The following is a 23,758-nucleotide window of genomic DNA, read 5'->3' as shown; positions in this document are numbered from 1 at the left end:
ACACACAGCTCTGGCAAAAATTAAGAGACCACTGCACAATGTTATAAAAAAAAAAAAATCAGCTTCTCTACATGTCTGACAGCCATTCCATTCCAGTGTCATTTGAATTCCAACCAGAGTGCACCTCAGATCGCCTGAACCAAATCTTCTTTAACAAAGGAAAGTATAAAAAACACTGCTGTGGTCTTCACAATCCTCTTGCAATAGAACAAGGTGGACGGCAAAGCAAGTGCTAGTAATATCCCAAAAGTAATAGGAATTAAAAAAATAACTTTTAACCATGCCAAAGGAGTTGAAAAAACTACCGTAAGTCTTGAGTGAGGAAAAAAAGGGCTCAATTCTGGCTTTACTGGTAGAAAGACACAGTGAGCGTCATGTTGCCTCCATCCTTAAAATTTCTAAGATGGCAGTCCATTACAACAAGGTCAAGTAGCAGATATTGGGGACAACGAAGCTACAGACCAGCAGAGGATGATAACGTCTCTGTCCGGGATGACCGTCATCTTATTCGAATATCACTCAGCAACAGCAGGATGGCATCAAGTGACCTACAAAAGGAATGGCAAATGGCAGCTGGGGTGAAGTGCACAGCAAGAACAGTTCATAACAGGCTCCTAGAGGCAGGGCATAAGTCATGTAAAGCTAGAAAAAAGCCTTTTTATCAATGAGAAGCAAAGGATAGCCACGCTGAAATTTTCCAAGGACCATAAGGATTGGACCACAGAGGACTGGAGTAAGGTAATCATCTCTGATGAGTCTAATTTTCAGCTTTGCCCAACACCTGGTCGTCTAATGGTTAGACGGAGACCTGCAGAGGCGTACAAGCCACAGTGTCTTGCACTCACTGTGAAATTTGGTGGAGGATCGGTGATGATCTGGGGATGCTTCATTGGGCAGGTTGTGCTCTGAATGAATCAAGCCGCATACAAGGTTATCCTAGAAAAACAGTTGATTCCTTCTGCTCAGGCAATGTTCCCCAACTCTGAGGACTGGTTTTTCCAGCAGGACAATGCGCCATGCCACACAGCTAGGTCAATCAAGGGGTTGATGAAAGCACCACATCAAATCCCTGTTATGGCCAGCCCAATCTCCAGACTTGAACCCCACTGAAAACCTCTGGAATGTAATCAAGAGGAAGATGTATAATGACAAGCCATGAAACAAAGAAGAACTGCTTACATTTTTGTACCAGGAGTGGCATAAGGTCACCCAAAAGCAGTGTGAAAGACTGGTGGAAATCATGCCAAGACGCATGAAAGCTGTGATTAAAAATCATGGTTATTCCACAAAATATTGATTTCTGAACTTTTCCTGAGTTAAAACATTAGTATTGTTGTTTCTAAATGATTATGAACTTGTTTTTTTGCATTATTTGAGGCCTGCAAGCAATGCATTTTTTTGTTATTTTGACAAATTTATTTTGACAGTTTCAGAAAATACAAAATGTATTGCTTCGAAATTCGGAGCCATGATGTCAGTAGTTTAGAGAATAAAAGAACAATTTACATTTTACTCAAAAATATACCTATAAACTGAAAATTTTGCAGTGGTCTCTTAATTTTTTCCAGAGCTGTAGATCACAGATCAGAAGGTGAACATTAGACATTTCACATTTCATTTGAAAAACTGAATCATTTAGAAATTGATGGCAGCAACATCTTAAAGTTAGGACAGGACCGTGTACCATCATGCAGCATCCCCTCTTTTTACAACAGTCTGTTTTCCTCACTTCCTAGGCGCTTACCATTGCTGGAGTTTTGGAGGGGAATGTTGATACTTTCTTGTCCGACATAGGACTGTTGTGCAGCCAAAAACCTGAGTATCAGATTTTTCATTTTTTAATGCACGAAAGAGCAATTGTCCAAAGTTTGGTGAACCTCCGACCAACTTTGCTTCCAAGAGACTCTGCCTCTCTAACCTGCCCATTTTATTCAGGCATACATTTGTGTTGTATAGAGACCAGTAAGCAGTACTACAAAGTTAAAGATGAATACTAGAGATAAAATTGTTATACCTAGTGCAGGGCCTAAGGGTAGGATAGAAATGATCCCTGCGCCATTGACTAGTAACAGGATCTCATCCTGAAACAGAATATCTATAATGAAATGGTGGCACCGCAAAACGTAGCTGACAAAGCTCTCTGTATATAGTAGATAACAAAACGGGAAAAATTCAGTAAAAGAATCTTGGCCCATTCCACACAGACCTAACCGCACACTTGGATTAATCTATTTTCTGAATGATTGGGACTTGATCATGAAGGTGGACACAAAGGTGCAGGTGGGAGGCTTTGGAAGGCCCGATTGCATGGGAGTCGGTATTGTAAAGTGAAAAAAATAAGGATTTATGCGGAATATCTTTGCCTGTTTTTGCTGGAAAACTCATTAGGGTTTATGAATATGTATAACACATTGTAGATCATCTCAAATTAAAGGCTGACATGGCCTCTAAGCGAGGACGCCCGAATAAATGCTGGCATGCCATACCAGTGCATGTGTGAAGATGTCTAAACTTGAATGGTTTGCAGCTATTTACATTTTAAGTTATTTTCAAAAAGATTTAAGGCAACAAAAGTTGCTGTAACACGGCACAAATGTCAATACTTCGCATGGAATACCAATACAGGGAGAATAAAAGGTACAGGTGGAAACAAGGGATGTCCTCTCCTGAAGCTTCACCAGCTGTTCTCACCAGGTCAATCACCAAGAACCTAGTTTGACTGTATTTTCTCCCCTTTGTTCAATGCACTTTAAAAAGGGAACTAGTCAGCACATTATACATATGAAGTATTGGTATGGCTATACTTTTTTGAAGACATATGGGCAAGAAAAAAAGAAAATTATATCTACAGAATGGGAGGAATAGTACTAATCAACAGCACGTGTGAAAAAGACTTGGGTATATTACTAGATCACAGACCGCACATGAGTCAACAGGGCGATGCAGCAGCAAAAAAGGCAAAACAGTTCTTGGATGTATTAAGAGAAGCATAGAGTCTAGATCACGTGAAGGAGTTATCCCCCTCTACAAAAAATGTATATTTGATGGGAGAAATGTTGAACTACATGGACCTAGGTCTTTTTTATCCTATGTAACTGTGTAAAGATTGATTGTTTTAGAACTGCATGCCCAAATATGCGGTTTACGGGGTTAATCATGTAGACAATTACACAATACCCCTTTTTCCTCTTCTTTAGTCTTTCCTATTTCTCTACCTAAATCTTTCCTAATTATGTACTCGTGAATTGTACATTACACAGTCTGCTTATTTCTTTTACTTGCACCCGCTTGTTTCATTACCATAGTATAAATGGACTGTCCTTGCAGATTTATAATCTGTCCCATTTCATTTTTCATTTCAGATTTTCTCTGCAGCGTGTGAATGAGATTTACGTAACCCACAATGATGCTACAGTAATATGCAGCAAACTTCTTCCTGGAAAATATACTGTATTTATGGCTAGAAAAACTGTGCAAATAAATATGGAATTCAGAAGGCCCGCTGACTGGATCATGAATTGCAATGACCTGAACGGAGTTCAAAAGGAAAGGTTTGGGTTTTGTTCCTGAATTTGCCCGCTTGTGCAGACGGCCACAGAAGCGTGCCGGCTAGATTTTTGTGCCTATCTGAACCAACAGACCATCAGAAATGTAACTCCGTTCAGGTTACTGCAGTTTATGGACCCTTGGAAGTGTCTAAATCTTAAGGGGATTCAAGCAGATCCCCAAAATGTATAGCAGAGAACGCAGTGTGAACAGGGTCTAACATGGTACTCTATAGAACTACTTCTAAGCTATTAACAAGAGCAAGCGAGAGCATGTGAAATTCCCAATATTATAAGTCATGGACCTTTCTACAGGGCACAAAGGCCATATCCTAAAGCTCAATAAACAGAATAAAGCAGATAACCTATTTGAAGAGATAAAATTAAAAAAATTTCTATAGGTTAACGGAATGACATGGGTATTGTGCAGAGACCCTGAGAAAACAATGGGATGACAGCCGAGCTTACACAGGGCACCGGCCTGATAATGGCTTATCCGGAAGCAGAGTCCATTTGTGAGCAAAGTGTATGGAGCTTTTACTGCAGACATTCCAATCCGAGAAGTACAAGGTAATGGCTGTGACAACCATAGACTGGGCTCATATGCCGCAACTGTGCAGGCAACCAATTCACTCCCTTGTATCCAGCTATAGACGTTGTTGTAAATTAATGAAATCTATAGATTTTATTGACAATTGCTGCTCTCGTAACTGAAATCTGCCATGCAATAAATGTGCGTCAGATATGACAGTAGGATTGACCCATGAAGCAGCACCAGAAATATCAGACTCCAATCAATGGTATGAAGGATTCACATTTCTTGTACAATTATTTCCAATTAGATGGTGGCATTATTTCCAATAAACATAACTTTCAAAAAATGATTTTCCAAAAACAATACATAAAGATGGATTAAATACCAATTTTATAATTAGAACCCAGAAAAATCCATACTCTGCACAGCTTCAACGCTCGCATTTTATGTGAGCTACATCAGATTAAGACATTCTTCGGCACATACTTAAAATACTTTTGACTCCTTACTATATGCCAATCCAGGGTGGGTTTCTTATGCTATTGCTTTGCTCAATAATAAATTATGGGAACTTATAACAACCCATTACTTTTTTCCATAATTTTTTTTCAGTGCAGATTTAAGAAATGTTTCTCTTTCATAGTAATGTCAGATTTTGATAGAAGCATCTGAAAAAGTTAAGGTGTAAAGTTTCAACTTGGAAAGAGAACCATGTCGGCATAAGAAAACTTTTAGGCCATGCAGTGCTCCTCTATGAACTGAAATATGCAAACAGTCTTTTCGATGAGGAAGATTACAGGAATTTTAGTGCTACATATTGGGATTATTTATTTATCTGACTTCGGCTCAGTCTCGAGCCATGGCGACCAGATGAATAAAACGCTCTGTGGGAAGATCGCTCTTGTACAAGACTAGATAGGCCCACCAGTGTCTTCTCCGCCATTATCTTGATAGTATCAAGACATTGGGTTGCTAATCTTCCTCTTCACCTGGTTCCTTCTATTCTTCCAACCACCATTTACTTCTCCAGCGATGGCGGTGTTCGTAAGAGGTGTCCAAATTAGACAATTCGTAGGTTGGGGATCCTTGCTTCGAGTGACATGTATGGCTTGAATTGTTCCAAAATTGGGTTGTTCTTCTTGCCATCCATGGTATTGATAACATCCTTCTTCAGCACCATATTTCATATGTATCGATGATTCTTTGTCTTGTTTATCGTCCGCAATTCACATTCACATGATACTGGAGTAAAGGCCAAACTATGCACGAGCCGTGTCTTCATCACCAGTGAAATGTTGCTTGATTTGAAGTCCTGGTCCAGTGATTTCATTGCCGACTTGCCTGTAAATATTCTATTGACTTGAGCCATCATTACTGCACCTTCAGTGATCATCTCTGGTTGCAGTCCTTCACAACTTCCAGTTTGTCATCCATCTCAAAATGTGTCCCTGTCGTATATGGCAGTAAGTCAATATCTGTCTTCTTTGGGTTGAGTAGCAGACCCAAGCTCCAGCTTTCTATCTTGACACTCTGTAATAAGTCCTTCTTTCCATGTACGCTTGTTGTCATCAATGTTGTATCGCCTGCATATTTAAGATTGTTGAGGATTCTTTTTCATTAAGCTCAGCATTCCTAAAAATAGCTTCTGCATATAAATTGAAGAAAAATGGTGACCGGAAGCAACCATGTCTGACGCCTTTGCGCCATGCCAAATCGCTGTGTTCCATTCAGACTGTTGATTTTTGGTCGATGTAAAGGTTCCCAATGAGACTGATCAGATGGTTCAGCACACCCACATCCTTCATGATAGTCTGAAGTTTCTGGTGATTAACACAGTGGAAGGCAAAGTTGAAGCAAGAAGATCTCCATGTTTTCTTTGGCATACCAATCCTAAAAGTCATCATTGACCCTTTCTGAAGAGGCTTTTTTGCATATCAAATATAGATGAATGCACATATAGGACATGAGAACAGTGGGACTTGTGCATGCTCAGATAGGGTTTATTCACACGAATAAAGCCTTAGGCTAAGCATGTATGTTCTCAACAGGTAGAGGGGAATAAGCTTCTGCCAGACTCCTCTGATGGGCTATGCACGGAGATGAAAAGGATGAGACGTGCTCAATCCAACATGCTTGACCCTTCTTTCCACCAACATCTGTAGAGAAGAGACCCCTAAACAAATAAGATGCCACAGTGAGTGGGATCACCTGAATCCAATATGTATGGGAACTTTTCCAGACATTTTACACTGAGCTGCCTCAGACTATTTACACAGTTCTGCTCGGCCGATTACACAAGTGTTCAATACGCTCACTGTTCTAGGAAAGTTATAAAAGCACACCCATTAGTAAATACAACCAGATCACTCCTATGTCAGACAAGCAGTAGTTCGTCAGTACAAAATATCATAAGCTAAAAGCCCCCATACATATTCAATGAAAATCAGCCGGACCCCCACATTTCGGAGGGCCAGCCATCAATCTAAAATACATGGGATGTCCCAACTCGCCCCAATGTCGGGTAATAGAAGGACTGAGCTGATGGCATTTCAATGCCTGATCCTTTTTTGTTTTATAGGGCAGATGCCTTCTCCTGTCTCCCTTTTGGAAACACCTGAACGCTTGGCCACACAGAACATTCATCTGTGTTGGGAGAGATATGGCCGCCTGCCAAACGGATATTCAGCCGACAGTCATTTCATGAGAATGGCCAGTGCTAGCAGGAGATTATTGCATCGGAACAGACATGATCTCACCATTTGCACTGGCCATCTGTGGACAATCATTTCCAACAGGTTCAGAAGAGAGTGGAGGCCAAGATTAATCTCAATGTATTTATAACAAAATCCAAAATGAGCGTGTACCCTGTAGTAAGTAAATAGTGTTACCCAAGTACCCCATGTTATTTCCATGTAATAGTATTTTGATCAAAAAGCATAAAAGCCATTCCACAGCGACCATGTGTACCCAAATGGGACCCTAAATTCAGTTTTTTCTTAGTCGTACGGTACAGTACTGACAGCCTCCAAGGTACAGTGTCCAAATACTACTTAGTGAGCTATAATAAGACCCTCGGTTGGCTTATGTCCAGTGCATCAGTTTTCACCAGAGATCAATTTGCTCATGTCCTACCCTGAGCTATCTAAAATTAGATCTATGAAAGCTACCGCTCAATCTGGTGTAATCTGTGCTCTAAGACCGAGAATAAAAAACCCCTAAAAAACCCATCCAAACAGCCAGGCTATAAAACTATCAAAAACACAACACAAATACAGCAATTAGTGTTCTGCTCAGGCCACTACACATACACAAGTGTTAATCAGAGACATATCTCACGGTATAGTGTTTGGTTACGATTCACAGTGCTCACTGAAGCCATTGGAAGCACATGGAATTCCTGGACTACCCAATATAGAAACCCTGGAGAGCCGCAAAGCCTAGAGAAAGAGTGCTGGGAGGCCCGTCACTCAACCTACCGGTACGAGAGGGGGTGGAGAACGTCAGAAGGAGGAGTTTGCGCCTATTCTTACTATATTGTCTACTGTTTAGGTGTTGTCATTCACTGGGTGACTTTCTTTGCCATATCATTGCTATAGGTCTTACCTAGGGCGGTAGGACCAAGAAAAATGTAGCTAAAATGTAAATTTATGGACAATATTCATTGCTTTTTCACATAGGTTATTGAAGTCTCAAAACTGTAAACCAAAGTTTTGGTGAAAATAAAAATATTTATTCCAACAAAGATCTCAAAAAAATCACCACCGACAACTACCCATACTGTCACAGTCTTCAATAAAACCATCTACCTTTATTAACCCTAGCTACTTAATGTCAACTGGGCATGACATTTCCTCCGTCACTGTCCTGGGTCATTGGACAACACTTCACTAGCAAGATCCTTCAATATCTGGGGGGATAGAATTACTGATCGACCACACAATCCGAAGAGGTCTTGCAGATATCACATGATCTTGGTAGTGAAAAATATTTTGAACATTGTTCTGTCTGAACAGCAGGGGGAAGTTCATGACCAGGTGTCTGGAAAACCCATTTTCAATATTGGAGTGGATATTGGGAAGGGTAGGGAGCGTTTGGCCACAGTAAAGACGGGACCGGACCTGCCATGAATTACACGACTAACCATTTTCTTTCCTATATTAAAAGATCTTTACTAACTACTAGTATTCAAAGTCAAACGAACCATGTACTCTGGAACTTTATTTTTTCTTTTTAATATTCTTAAAACTTGCATACATATAAAACCAAGTCACAGATACCCAGCCAATGACAGAGCTCAGTGATTTGTGACATCTACATTAACAGGGTTCTTAACCTCCGTGATTGCCTGCAGCGGTGATGTGCGCTGTAATCATTACGTCACCACTGCAAACTGTAAAAAGCTGAATCAGAGGCGGAGAGGCAGCACTGCACCCTGAAGGTTTTATATATGTGCGAGTCTTCGGGATAAGGACGAACGCATTCCTGAACAACCCATTAGGTGAACCAGGCCACAAACCGGCATGGGAACGGCGCATACTTGTAGCACACGCCAAACAAATGTATGCGTATGCACAGTATCAAACCACCACCACTAGCCTTTTCTCCATCTCCCATGCTGGCTGGACAGGACTCTCAAACCAAGGTGAGACCAAGGGAGGAATACGGCCTCCTGCCCCTAGCACTTGGGTCCAAATCAATGGAAGCAGTTTATTTTTTTGGCATGCTTTTGTTTAGTAAAGGATAAGGCGAGAGACTAACACGGTTCCTGAAAGCCCCACCCCGTGGCGCAGTATAGGGGGGGGGGGGGGGGGGGGAGGTCGCATGGGAACACGGACCCTATTATTTTAAGTTTATAAATTTCTTGAATTATATTGAATTCTTCATTAAGTGTATTTATTTCACTGTTTTCTCTTTCAGTCAGAGATCATCTTTTTCTGTCAGTTTTCTGGTTATAGCTGGTTGGTATTGGTGCTATTTTACTGCTTGCTGATTGGCAGTTTGGAAAAAGGCGGGAAGATGATTCATTGCTGATTGGCAGTTTGAAAAAAGCGGGAAGAGTGTTCTATTTTTAGTTTGAGATTCCCCTCAGTTTTGCTCATTACAGCTACTGTGAAGAGAGAAGATCCTGCCCTCCCCCCTATTTTAAGGCATTTTCCTTTTGTCGTGGTTGTTTATTTGTGGGTAAAATCGCCCTGTATACGGGCAGATTGGTTCGGTAAAAAGTTTGATGGTTTTTGGTTTACTATTTAAGTAATTCATGTATCCCTGAATAAACAACACGGCCACTGTTCTCTAACTTGAGTGTCTGAGTTTTTATTTATTATGGGTTCTGTGTTACCATGCATTCAAAAGGTCTACACGATGATCGCACTACTTTTTTTTTTATGTACAGGTAGAATGATAGCTCATGGTGAGCAATGTATTCCTAAAGTGTCGAGACTATGGGTTAAACACCCACCAAGGCCGTGGAGTTTGCAGTGTGCAGAGACCCCTCAGGGAGAACAGATACCGAAATTCTCGGAATGGAGCTTACAGGTGAGCCCCATTTGGGACAGCGATCATATTTAACCTGCAGCAGAACATGTTGGGTTTTGTAAAAACAATATAAAGTATGTACGAGTCTTCAGTATGTAACAAACTAATAGGTAGAGTAGCAGAATTTTATAATTCACCACCGGGATCACACACAAGTCACCCGATCACTACAGACAGCTGCTAAGTGTGCAGGCACCAAAACAACAGAGTAAGCACGGGCCAGAACATTTATCTGCCTCCTCCCGGTTTCCCGTTTCCTCTGATACACTGCACCTCCACCCACTCAGACTTTCACACATGGTTTGTTGTGGCAACCAACACTCGGAAGGTTTATAGGAAGCTGTCCAAACAGATCAGCTAATCTACAAGACGGTCTAATAAACGACAGAGTCCGCGAGTCACAGACCAACAACACGCCAACGTGTTCTGCCCCACAAGGAGGAACGAAGGCGACTAACACCAGTGGGATAAGAAGAAAGATTACTGAGAGGTTATAGTAACATGGGCTGAAAAGGCTCGAATGGAAAGGACTACAGGAAAAAAAAATTCTAACCGAAGAAAAAAACTCTGTATTCAGCAGAAATTGTGAAGTCAAAATTGCTGGTCAAAAAAGAAAAAAAAAAAAAGGAAAAATTGTTATTGATAAACATTCTCCTAACCAATCAGAAGAGAAGAGATCACGAGCCAACGATCCTTTATGGGATTGTGTCATTAGAAAATTATTGTTTAAAGTCAGGTTGTTCTGTCAAATGTGGTGAAAAGGTTTAGGCCAAGTTCACACTGGGCGATTTTGCATGATAATTTTCAGCTGCTTTTCACAGTCCCAGCAAAGCCTATGAGATTTCAGATATCTCATGCGCACACTTTTTTGTCATCAGTATTTTGTGCCATGCATGCTTTTTTGGACAGGGCACGTCACTTTCAGCATTTTTCACCCATTGAATTGAATGAAAAAAAAAAAATGCATGAAAAAAACGCACCAAAAACTTTTTGCCATAGCTTCTTTCCTGCCAAGCACTCAGGTTTTGCTGCAAAAAAGCAGCAAAATTGCACAGTGTGAACTTAGCCTAAATAATTTTTACATTCCCCGACAATTATTATTTTTTTTTTTAAAGTTTCAATTTCTCTGCAGTCGGCTGAATCCAAGATTGGATTCATTCTTCCGGTCTTCAGCAGTCTCATAAGGAAAGGTGACCCATTTCTAGTCAGTAGGTAACACAGGAGCCTCCATTCACCACAGATGTTACAGATCACCTCCTCCCCCTTCCTTCACAATGACCTTAGCCTTACCCTAATCTGAGCATGCTCATCACATACTTCGTTACAGCCAAGTGGGGCCAAATAAAATTGCAAGTTTCAGATAAGGTCTGGTGGCCAGTGTGAAAAACTTCTGAATTTATTTTTAATACAGGCTGTGTTAGGGGAAAAAAATAGATTTAACAGAAAAACCTAATGTAAATAAAGATCTAATTTTCTGAAGTCCTAATACATACCAGGAAGGTTTCTCCAAAAACACAGCGCCTCACCTGTGCACAGGCAGTGTGTGGTACTGCAGCTCAGTTATTCATGCTAATAGAACAGAGTCGCATTACTGGGTGCAAGCCATGAACAGGAGCAGCACAGGGGATACTCTAAAACAGGGGTGTAAAACCTGCATCCCAAGGGTCCACAATCCCAACCTGTGCAGATCCCAGAAATGTAACTCCTGTGTTCAGTAACTGAACAATGGGAACAGCTGCACTCGTTGCATGGTCATCTCAACTCATTCTGAAATGCTAAAGAGGGTCCTCTGCGCCCCTTATGCCTACAGAAATGAACCCCCCACTTATTATATTCTGGCATATATACTGTGTCAAGATATACCTAGGATCAGAATACCCCGGGGGAGCGCTGCAATCACAATATTTGGCACTCGGACCAAAAAAAGGTTGTGCCTCTCAGCTTTAGACACACAGAATAGAGAGCCGCTCTGCATAAGATGGACTCACTGGTGGACCTGGCCTGTCCATGCATTACATGATCGCCATTTACCTAAATGTCCGGCATCCAATAAAACATGTCGATCGCAGCAGCATGGTGATAACCGCAGACATTACAGGTCAGTGATGCTCGCAGCATGGTGATAACCGCAGACATTACAGGTCAGTGATGCTCGCAGCATGGTGATAACCGCAGACATTACAGGTCAGTGATGCTCGCAGCATGGTGATAACCGCAGACATTACAGGTCAGTGATGCTGGCAGCATGGTGATAACCGCAGACATTACAGGTCAGTGATGCTCGCAGCATGGCGATAACCGCAGACATTACAGGTTAGTGATAATTGCAGCAGCATGGTGATAACCGCAGACATTACAGGTTAGGCCACGTTCACATTTGCGTTGTGCGCCGCAGCGTCGGCGCCGCAACGCACACAAAAACGCATGCACAACGCTGCGTTTTTCGCCGCATGTGTCCTTTTTTTGATTGATTTTGGACGCAGCAAAAATGCAACTTGCTGCATCCTCTGCGCCCGGACGCGGGTGCCGCAGGGACGCATGCGGCGCAAAACGCAAGTGCGACGCATGTCCATGCGCCCCCATGTTAAATATAGGGGCGCATGACGCATGCGGCGACGCTGCGGCGCCCGACGCTGCGGCGCAGACCGCAAATGTGAACGTAGACTTAGTGATGCTCGCAGCAGCATGGTGATAACCGCAGACATTACGAGTCAGTGATGCTCGCAGCAGCATGGTGATAACCGCAGACATTACGGGTCAGTGATGCTCGCAGCAGCATGGTGATAACCGCAGACATTACAGGTCAGTGATGGCCGCAGCAGCATGGTGATAACCGCAGACATTACAGGTCAGTGATGGTCGCAGCAGCATGGTGATAACAGCAGACATTACAGGTCAGTGATGGTCGCAGCAGCATGGTGATAACCGCAGACATTACAGGTCAGTGATGGTCGCAGCAGCATGGTGATATCCGCAGACGTTACAGGTCAGTGATGCTCGCAGCAGCATGGTGATAACCGCAGACGTTACAGGTTAGTGATGCCACATCCTGCGTAAAAAGGCTGGTGCCTACATGAGATCCCAATCATTTCAATGACCCCATTAATTTATCTCAGACACAACAGATATTCCCACAAGGCCCCTGTACCTACATAAGTACTGACTAACCACGGCACCCAGCTTACCTGCTTGATCACATGCTGGATGACCACGGTGAGAGCCTCGAACCTTTGATTCCTGCTTGAGAGCAGGTTCTTCAGTTGCTGGATGATGCCGCTCTGCTCCTCACATATCGTCTTGCACTGGGCCAATTCATGAGCGTGTGTTTGGACAGGAGGGGTCTGTGCCTGGGTGACCGGTCCTCGGGGGCTCGGCTTCTGCTTGCCTTTATCAACTGCAGACAGAAAACATTGTTACAGATGGAAACAACGGAGTCTCATCCATGCGGTGCTGTGATCGGGGTCAGACCTGTAGCCCATTCTCGTAGCTCTTAACGGCCACATGCAGATTAAAAATAATAAAAGTAACATGTCAATTCGATCTGCTTTTTTCCACCTACAAAAAGCAATCAGAATGCAAAACCATTGGAAAAACCCCACAAAAATATGCATTTTGAAAACAGTTTTTATTGCAGAGATCCGGTTTTGGCTGCAGAAATAAAGCTGATGCAAAATGTGAGCATAGCCTTATGCTGCAGATTTATGTAGCATGTTTCTTAAATGTACATGTAACAGAAGCAGATTTGGTCATGGACTGTGCTTGCAGTGGATCAAAAGCAAAATCGGACACAGAACACTTAAGTGTGAATACTCCATTAGGCCTTATTCAGACGTCCGGGTTTATTCAAGTAAACAAAAAACAAACAAACAAAGGTTTCATCAGTGTTTGGTCCGTGTGTCCATTTCTCCCATGCTAATAACAAAGCTTCTCCTACACATGAGCGTGTCCATCACCGTGTACGCGGGCGCCGTCCGTGTGCTGTACTGTTCATGGTCTCTGACTTGTATTGCTACTTTTCATCTGCAATAATACAAATTAACCCAGTTTCATTTTATTCTGAAAGTGTCAATCATTTCAGACGGACCTATGCGTGGTCTGCTGTGTGTCGCCATTTCAAGAAGGGAAGCTTTCAGAAAAAAAATTATTGAATTGATTCATCTGAATCTTTTTTTTTGGGGCAGAATTAAGTAAAACCCCCGACGCTCTGCAAATAGTGTGAGTATAGCCTAATAGCTGATCAGATAAATGCTGCAGCTGCACATATGGGGTGAAATATTAAATACTAAATCAGAATGAAAAAAAAACCAATTCTTTACCGGGTACTAAGCAGTGCGAAGATGGCGCTCTGTACAGAAAGCACAATGGGAGCCTTACCCAAATCCCAGACAATAGTTCTATGGCTAAAGTCAGCGATGTGGATTTCTCCACTGATTTTCACAAATGCGTGCAAACAACTATGCACCATTGGCAACGGCAGAATGGCGGCTTTGGCTCCAGACTACTGGTCTGCGGTCCCGGCCCTCCATGGTCCTGTACAGAGCTCTATGTTACGGGGGCCGTGACGCGGGGGGGACGTCCTGCAGCAGGCCGTGACGCGGGGGGGACGTCCTGCAGCAGGCCGTGACGCGGGGGGGACGACGACATCCTGCAGCAGGCCGTGACGCGGGGGGACGTCCTGCAGAAGGCCGTGACATGGAGGGGTGGGGGGGTAGTTTGACATCCTGCAGCAGGCCGTGACCGTTGCTGCCCTCTGCAGGCGGTGGGTGTGAATCACGGCTACATTATTCTGCCACCAGCAGTCCCATCTGAGAAACCCACTCAATGTGAAGAGAAGTACACCACTAATAGTCACGGGCATCATTCATTCGCACATCTTTATTTCTGTATTTCATACATAGGTTTAATGTACATTTTAAAAAGGTTAGTAAACATGCTGTTACATTGTCTTCCTTACATTAGACGCTACATGGCAAACAAAGCACATCTGACCTTTCGCGCGAAACCTGTCATTCATCATCCACAAATTAAAACTGCATTCTGGGCACATACCAAGCTAATACCCTTGCAGCACAACTTGAAATCCCTTCTGAATGGGCGTTTCCTCTATCAGCATTCTGCCAGCACTATAGGTGCTGAAACTTCCATATCCTCTCTCCCTGGTATATATTTCTCCTGCTACATACCAGTGAGTAACTGGACTGCCCTGAACTGAAAGGTGGTCTCTCCTGTTAGCAGTTAGAGAGAGAAGAAGCAGAGACACAAGGATCTGTTCACACTTCTTGTAACCCACCATGGAATATCAGCAGCTGGGAACAGGCAGTGGACAGAAGAGCCACCTAGTGGCCAGCACTTTACATATCATCTAATTTGCTGTCTTCAGCTCTGTTCACACATCCAGTAATCATCTGGAACGGATTTAGCAGCAGTCAGTTAACGAAAAAAGTTGTGCAGACAGAATTTCTTACGTTTCGTACATCTACAGTAGTAATGTAAGATGCAGAATTACCCCATGCTGCTGGCTCAGTGGGTACACGTAGGTGCAGGCTGCTCTAGTGACTGGAATCCTATAAAGTGCAGGGATGATACCAAATATTGTACAAAAAATAATTCTTCTTTGATCCGTCTCCCATTGTCGGTGCACAGGCAGTAAATCCGCTGTCTGCACGCAGGTCGTCATGGACAGATAACATGGCTCAGGAATCGCTTATTATGGAATATTTATGCATCAATTACAGCAGAAATGCTGAGGAGGGAAACTGCTGGCAGAGTAATGAAATTAATTCACAAAGACAATGAATGGTTGGGTACAAGAAAGAAAAAGGTTTCAGAGAAATGAGAAAGAAAAAGCATTTTATTCGGCAAATAAATAGTTTTAATGTTGGAAGCAACAGAAGAGAAGATTCCCCATTTTCCACTCTGCCTGTAGGAGTCCATGATGACAATGTATGGCCGATTCATCATAGGCTTTGCGCTTTAAGTCATTTCATCTGCATAGGTGTGTAATATATGTCTCAAAATTAAATGTGCATATATATCTTCCAAGGGGAAATAGTCGCTTTACCTACTAATTAGCCTTGGTTTATTAAGTTATGTGACCTGCCTGCATTCGGATCCAATCACAACAAGTGAGGTGAGATGGTGTAATCCTTCCAGGAAAAGTCACATGGAAAATTCACTCTTTAATTAGCCGATGTAATTACACCCAGCTTCAAAGCTCCGTACACCTGCTCACTAACAAGCTCTCATACGTCCACCAGGGGGCAGTCTGGCTACATCACCCACTTACAGCAACTAAAATAGGAAATTCAAGGGGCCGGGTCAAGGTCATGATGAACAGAACGAACAATGCTGGCACTGAGAACAATCGATTTTTCCAAGCTATCAAAACGCATTGCATGTAGACATGTAGATTCATAAAAAAAAAAAAAAAAGAAATATATAATCTGGTCTTTGATACAGCAAATCCTTCGACAGAATATTTGACAAAATTGATCAGAACACGATGGGGTAAACGGTTTTGCTGTACAAAAAAAATGATACGCACAGATCCATATTTATCTGTAATCATCTGTAAATATTTAATGATTCATTATTGGGAGCTACCCGTATGTTGAACTATATAATTGATAGGTGACAAACCTTTATAACAATTCTATGGCCATTGCTGCAGCTCTTATGGTGGTCTTTCTTTCACTGTAATGGGGGCTGAGATGCAGCACCCAGGAATGGCGACAGTACACGGAGCTGTACAGGTCCTGTTCTCTGTTACTATCTATCCACCACCGGTGACTGGTGGGGGCCGCGGCAGAACAGCCAGCACCCCACCTAAAGAGATCATCCACATGGAACAGGGAAATCTGTTTTGGGACTGTCCATAAATTCACTAATAACTGACAATCTGTGGGAACCATAATACTGGTGAGAACAGAAGACCACAATGGAAATGTACTGACAGGCTATGTGCACACGTTGCGGATTGGGGTGCAGAATTTTCTGCACAAAATCTGCATCTCCTGGCAGAAAACGCAGGTGCAGATTTAATGCGTTTTTTATGCGGATTTTGTGCGTTTTTGTTGCGGATTTTATGCGGTTTTTACCCCTGCGGATTTCTATAATGCAAGGGTGCAGAAACGCTGCAGATCCGCACAAAAGTAGTGACATGCTCCTTCTTTCAATCCGTTGCTGCGTTTTCTGTGCGGAATTTTCCAAACCATTAGCACAGCATTTTTTTTCCTATTTGATTTACATTGTACTGTAAATCACTTGCGGATCTGCAGCGTTTCTGCGCGGAAAAAAACGCTGCGAATCCGCACTAAATCCGCATCGTGTGCACATACCTTAAATCATTGTAGAAACACAGCAAAATAAGTGTTTACCTAGGGTAAAGAGTGGAAAGCACCAAGCCTCCTTACCCTGGACAGCGACAAGCCTCCTTACCCTGGACAGCGACAAGCCTCCTTACCCTGGACAGCGACAAGCCTCCTTACCCTGGAAAGCGTCAAGACTCCTTACACCAGTTTCACTCTCGACACAAACATTCCGCCTTAAAATTATATCCTTAATAAATAAATAAAAAAGATAGGTCATAGACCCAATGCTAATCTAAAATGAAAGTCCTAGTCTCTACCACAATATACCAGACTCTCGCCTGGTGTGGAAACCTTAAAAATGAACCCGAAAACCTACCTCTCCAACAAGCCTACAACTTGCAGTAACCACCAAACCGCTGCACCACCAGCTCTATCCTCTCCTACTGTATCCTCACCCATCCCTTGTAGACTGAGCCCTCGCGGGCAGGGTCCTCTCTCCTCCTATACCAGTCGTGACTTGTATTGTTTAAGATTACTGTACTCGTTTTTATTATTTATACCCCTCCTCACATGTAAAGCGCCATGGAATAGCGCTATAATAATAATAATAAATAATAATAATAATAATAATAAATAAAAAAAGAATAGTGCTTTGTGCACAGCCTGCCTAAATATTGGAGCACTTCAGTATACGAGACTAATGCTTAGCTTCTCAAAGCCTGTCTATACTTCCTGCATCCCATCAGCATAGGCACATGTTTGGCTTATGCAGAGCCCTAGGCAGAATGTCAGACGAAACCCAACAATGTAGTATAATGTACCACCAGTAGGGGTCAGTCTTACACTGACATACGTCACTAATGCTAGGACCCACAGATTGGGATCTGCGATCTTGAATGGGAGAAGGGACAGTGAGAAAGCAGAACATCAGATCCCACTATTACTGCCAATCACAAAGACAAGGAGCAGAATGAGGCCGTGCAACAGCACCTCTTCTCCACTCAAGGCAGGAACTTGCAGAGCACGGATTTTAGGTTCCAGAACCCTGATCTCAGGATCATTTGGGCCCCCAGCATCACAGACACGATGGGAAAAAAAATAAATGTCCCCCAATTTTCAATTGGTTTAATAAAAACAACCCCCCTGTTCTTTACTCACTCACCCTGCTCCAGCACTGAGTCTCCGCCACTGCTCCTGAGGTATAAGAGGTCATAACCTCTTTTTCTCCTCTTTCAGGTAACAATGGGGGCTTATCTACAGCATTACAGAAAGCTGTAGATAAGCCCCTGATGACGGTGAGCATACCTCACCATCGATTTTGGGGGGTGACAGGTTCCCTTTAAGCAAAAAAAAAAAACTAAATAAGTTATATAAACAAACACCTTTTACATTTTAAAAAATTACCAAAAGGAAAATGGGCTTATGGAAAAGTTTGGGCACCCTGCATGGTTAGTACCTAGTAGCACCCCATTTTTTGAAAGTATCACAGCTTGTAAGCGCTTTCTGTAGGCAAACAAGAGTCTTTCTTGTTGGAAGAATTTTCTAAGGAAGAATGGATGAAAATCATTCAATGTCAGATTCCTGGGCCATCTTGCATCCTCTGCTATTTTGAGGTCTAACCACAGATTTTCAATGATGTTCAGATCAGGGAACTGTGAGGGCCATTGTAAAACCTTTGTAAAGCTTGCACCTTTTGAGGTAATCTATTTTGGATTTTGACATGTGTTTAGGATCATTATCCATTGGTAGAATCCATTCTCTTTTCAACTTCAGTTTGTTTGTTTTTTTGTTTGTTTGTTTTTTTACAGGTGATGTTTGCATCCACAATTTGTTGGAAGAATGGATTCAATTAAATTTCTTCTAACAGTGAAATGTTCCCCCTGCCATTGGCTGCAACACAACCCCAAAGCATGATTGATCCAGCCCCCATGCTTAATGGTTAGTGAGATGTTCTTTTCCTTAAATTCTGTGTCCTTTTTTCCTCCACACATACCCGTGATCATTGTGGCCATAGTTCTATTTCAACCACACCGGTCCACAGGACTTGTCTCCAAAATGCATCAGGCTTGTTTAGATGTTCTTTTGCATACTTCTAACGCTGAATTTTATGGTGAAGATACAGGAGAGGTTTTCTTCTGATGTCTCTTCCATGAAGGTCATATTTGTGCAGGTGTCTCTAAACAGCAGAATAATGTACCACAACCTCAGAGTCTGCTAATATTTCTGACTGCCTTTGGCAATCAAGCTGGGGTACGGATTTGCCTATCTAGCAATCCTACAAGCAGCCATCACTGGAATTTTGCTTTGTCTTCCAAACCTTATCTTGATCTCTACTGCTCCTGTTAACTGCCATTTCTTAATAACATTTCGACTGAGCAAAGGCCAACATGAAAACACTGCCATCTTCTTATAGCATTCTCCTGCTTTGTGGGTCTCCAACATTTTCATTTTCAGAGAGCTAGGCAGCTCCTTAGAAGAACCAATGGCTGCATTTTTTCGGCACAAGGTTAGAGGAGGCTAGGCTTTTATTAAGCTGGGAAATTTGCATCACCTGGCCTTACCTAATGATAGTGAATTAAACAATTACCTAAACAGGCTAATTAAGGTCGGAAACCTTGGTCAAAGTTGTCTGAGCACACAAGTATCTAAGGATGCCCAAACTGTTGCATAAGTCCATTTTTCTTTTAGTAATTTTTAAAATGTAAAAGATGGGAAAAAAAAAAAGTATTGCCTAAAATACAAAGTAAATGTGTCATCTTTAACTTTAGGCCTTTTAGAGATCATTTCATCTTCAACATGCTTAACTGTTCACAATACCAGTAATTTTGACCAGGGGTGCCCAAACTTTTACATGCCACTATAGAAGACTAGTCCAAAGTTTGTTTCCGGTTGCTTCTCCGCACCCCACTCCTCAAGACTAACAGGTCTTTGCCTTTGTGAGTCAATGACACCTGTCATTCATGTTGAGTGGGGCAGAGAGAAGCCACCATGACCCTGCCTCGTACTAGTCATCTGTGATCTAGTCTTAAGGCGTCCTCATAAGGTTCGTTGTACTCTGCATGTTTTCTCTGAAACGCTGCAGTATTACAAATATCCTCTTTAGAGAGGAAAAGGACTAAAACTCTAGTGCCAGCTAGGATATAAAGCTAAACCAGACAGTTCATTTGTAGATATGTTTTAATATGTTTGCCCTTCATCAGGGTCGAGCAGGAAGTCTGATTTGGCTAGGTGAGAGGCTTCTGGGAATTTAAATATGCAAATATCCTCTCCAGAGAGGAAAATAAGTGTTTCTCTAGTGCCTCCCTGAAGTGGTTATTTACAGATTTAATATTCCCCAAAAAAACCTTGCATGGCCTATAAGTCTACTTACACAGGCTTGGCACTCTTAACAAGGAGAAACGTTCCCCCTTAGACCAAATGTCGGAGTCCTCATCTAGCCATTTGCCCCGCCTCCTGCTTTGCCCTGATGCGGGGCAAACACCCCGAAACATGCCTGCAAATGGAGTGCCTGATTTGCCTTTTTATCCCAAATCCAGTGACAAGGCTAATGAGGGCAGAGTAAAGTACTGCAGTGCGCAGGCGCCAGGAAAGGTCAGAAAAGCCCGGCGTCTGCGCACTGCAGTACTTTACTCTGCCCTCAACAGGGCAGACAAAGTACGCCTGCGCAGGAGCGCCGATGCCAGGGAGCGATGAAGAAGCAGGAGGGTGGCATCGCAAGAAGATGGGAGGCGCGGACCCGGTTCTGTGACACCCATCGTACCGGACCGCCCCCCCACGTGTGAGTATAATATAACTTATTTTTGTTCTCTTGCAGGTCAGACCTGGGGCTTTCTATAATGCTAAGCCCTGAAAGGTAGTAAGCACAGCGCTTACGTTCTCAGCCCTGTGTGCGCCCCCGACTGGTCTCCTGACACTAATAATGTGACTACACTGCTGCAACCTTTACTATTTCATCCATATGGAAGAACAACGCTGTGCAGTCCTCATGAACTGGAGCCTTGGAAAAGTTCCCACACTCGAGTTCATATGAGGACATCCAGCAGAGGGCGCCTCACCGCAACTCAAGGTAACTACAGGTCACCCTGCTTTCCATTCAGCACCCGGGGTTTTACAGGCAGGAGCGAGTGCATTAGCGCAGCTCCTGGCTGTAAAATGATTTAACCCCTTCAGATGGATTTACATCGTGGGACATAACGACGGAAGGTATGGATTATTGTTGTTTGTTTTTTTTAACTTTGTTTCAGGACGATGGTCTTCAGGTGGATTAAGAGTCTAATAAAATATTACCACAACACGTGTCTATTTCATTAAAATACTTTGTAATAATGTGTGTGTGTTTTATTAACCATTTCGTACTATTGGATTGATAATGGTAGGTGTCATAATTGACACTTCTCCATTATTAACCTGGCTTAATGTCACCTTACAATAGCAAGGTGACATTAACCCTTCATTACCCCATATCCCACCGCTACACGGGAATGGGAAGAGAGAGGCCAAGTGCCAGAATAAGCGCATCTTCCAGATGTGCCTTTTCTGGGGTGGCTGGGGGCAGATGTTTGTAGCCAGGGGGGACCAATAACCATGGACCCTCTCTGGGCTATTAATATGTGCCCTCAGTCACTGGCTTTACCACTCTGGCGGAGAAAATTGCGCGGGAGCCCACGCCAATATTTCCGTGATTTAACCCTTTATTTTACAAGCTACAGCGCCCAAATTTTGCACATACACACTACTAACATTAGTAGTGTGGAATATGCAAATAAAAAAAAAAAGGGATATGAGATGGTTTACTGTATGTAAACCATGTCTCATATGTCAGGTTTGGGAAGGAGAAATGGAAAGCCGGCAACTGAATTACTGGAATTTTTCTGCTATATCGCGCTGAAGTAAATCTAAAAAAAAATATATATATATATATATATATATATATATATATATATATATATATATATATATATATATATATATATATATATATACACACACACATATACACACATACATATATACATACACATATACTGTATATGTTTTAACGAACATTTGAGGCCAAAAAGCCATTAGATGTCGGTTTTGCAAGCCTGCGAGAAAATCTCGCAGTACGGATGCCATACGGATTACATACGGAGGATGACATGCGCAAAATACGCTGCCACACTCAGCCTACGGATGACATACGGATCAATATTTTGGGAACATTTCTGCGTATTACGGCCGTAAAAAACGGACCTTATTTACATACGCTGAGTGTGACGCCGGCCTAAGGCCTAGGGCTTGTGGAGGGAAGTGCAAGACTGATTCAAAATACTGCAAAAATAAAAATCTAAGCGCCACCACATGACACGCAGAACCAGGACTAGTGGAGTGTCCCTTTAAGCCAATGATCATACAGTTTACACTAACACTCCTGTGTGGGGTAAAGCTCCCATGACCGCACTGCAGCCGGATTTTCTGCTCCGTATTACTTCTGCAATTCTCAGCCCAACTAGATGTCTTTCTCGTATAAAAAAACAACCTTCTGGACATTTCCATCAGTGTTTGCGCAGATTTTACCGTCCGTTTCTGCCACATCCCCAAAACACTGAATTTGGTCCCAAGCGTCTGCGATCAGTCACATGGATGGCATCAGAGTGCTGAGCGTTATTTTTTCCCACGAGTCCATAGACTTCCAGTACCAAGTTTTAGCTGTGCCAAGTCTCCATGTTATGTCTGGAAATGTGAACAGCTTTTATAGGTACAATGTTTTATCTGTGAAAATCATGGCTAGAACCTGGACATGAAAGCCTGACACCGGCGTAAGCCTCTGCACGCACATTGTTGGGGGGATTTCACCTTTTGAACTGCATGGGTATCATTTGTGAAAAATCTAAATTTTCAATTAATCTCAAAAGAACATGGTCTAAGGACTCGCGGATATGGTTTCCTCCAGGAGCAAAGTGAACATTAATGTCTTGAATAAAAAAAAACAAACACTTTTTGCAATTTCATTAACAATGTTACACTGGTCAGCTGTTACAGCATCTTTGCCTCCTTGCACATTGCTGGCTGCAGAATGAGTAAACTGAGAATCCATCAGTGAGCTGTTCTGCCAAAGATGATAACTTATGTGAAATAAAAGGACTGCACTTTAACCAATGTTAGTCAGTGGGGCAGTGGAGGTGAGCAAATACACTTAGGTTCACACAATCATATTAAAAAAAACAAAAAAACAATCAGTTTGAAAACTAGGCTTTTTTTCCCCGCACTTGTAATATGTGTACACTCCGTTTTCTACAGCAGCAGCTATTGATTATTTACCGGACTATTTCCAGTCTCCTAGGTTACAGAATTACAATACAGCCATACAAACTGGATGATACACTGGCTCCATATGGCATCCCATTTTTTTTCCACACACCCATAGACTTTAATGGCAGAGTCTCAGCTGATTGAACCGAGCCCTTTATTCTGATGTCTACTGCTATCTGTGGCCATATCAAAGCTCAGTTCAACTTTAATGAGGTCAGTGGTCACATCAGCACCGAGAAGTTCAGAAAAAAAGTTACAAACTGCATTAAGAACAGCTCACTGATGGATCCTTCGTTAACTCCTTTTGTTAAGAGCAATATGCAATGAATAGGCCTGTATATGACCATGATTTCCTGCACTAACCACATCTGTAGAGACCAAAGAGATTGTCTCCTAGATTTCACACGCTACCAAGCATCACGTTGTCGGGTAACAGGCCTTTACTACTGGACCTTTCCTTATCCACAAGTGCAAGGGATCCAATGCCAATACGTGTCAGCAAGGATAAGGCCATAGAAGTCACTGGAGCAAACTGCATATAA

At 42.5% G+C, this 23,758-nt stretch overlaps 1 protein-coding gene across 8 annotated transcripts in view; it reads right to left on the bottom strand.

Moving 5' to 3' along the window:
- The window catches only part of MTUS1 (microtubule associated scaffold protein 1), a 249,035-nt gene that overhangs the window by 44,156 nt on the left and 181,121 nt on the right, over nt 1-23,758 (bottom strand). For 7 of the 8 annotated variants that reach the window (XM_077279667.1, XM_077279666.1, XM_077279669.1 and 4 more), the window contains one exon: nt 12,801-13,009. In XM_077279667.1, coding sequence (XP_077135782.1) covers nt 12,801-13,009 — 209 coding nt within the window. Of the gene's footprint in view, nt 1-12,800; nt 13,010-13,989; nt 14,176-23,758 lie in introns of those variants that run through there. The other variant, XM_077279672.1, reaches the window with a different exon arrangement.

Source organism: Ranitomeya variabilis, chromosome 1 (genome assembly GCF_051348905.1).
Source record: "Ranitomeya variabilis isolate aRanVar5 chromosome 1, aRanVar5.hap1, whole genome shotgun sequence".
NCBI classification, from domain to species: Eukaryota; Metazoa; Chordata; class Amphibia; order Anura; family Dendrobatidae; genus Ranitomeya; species Ranitomeya variabilis.
The sequence above is the reverse complement of the archived record's forward strand: the minus strand, read 5'-3'. Positions and strand labels throughout refer to the sequence as shown.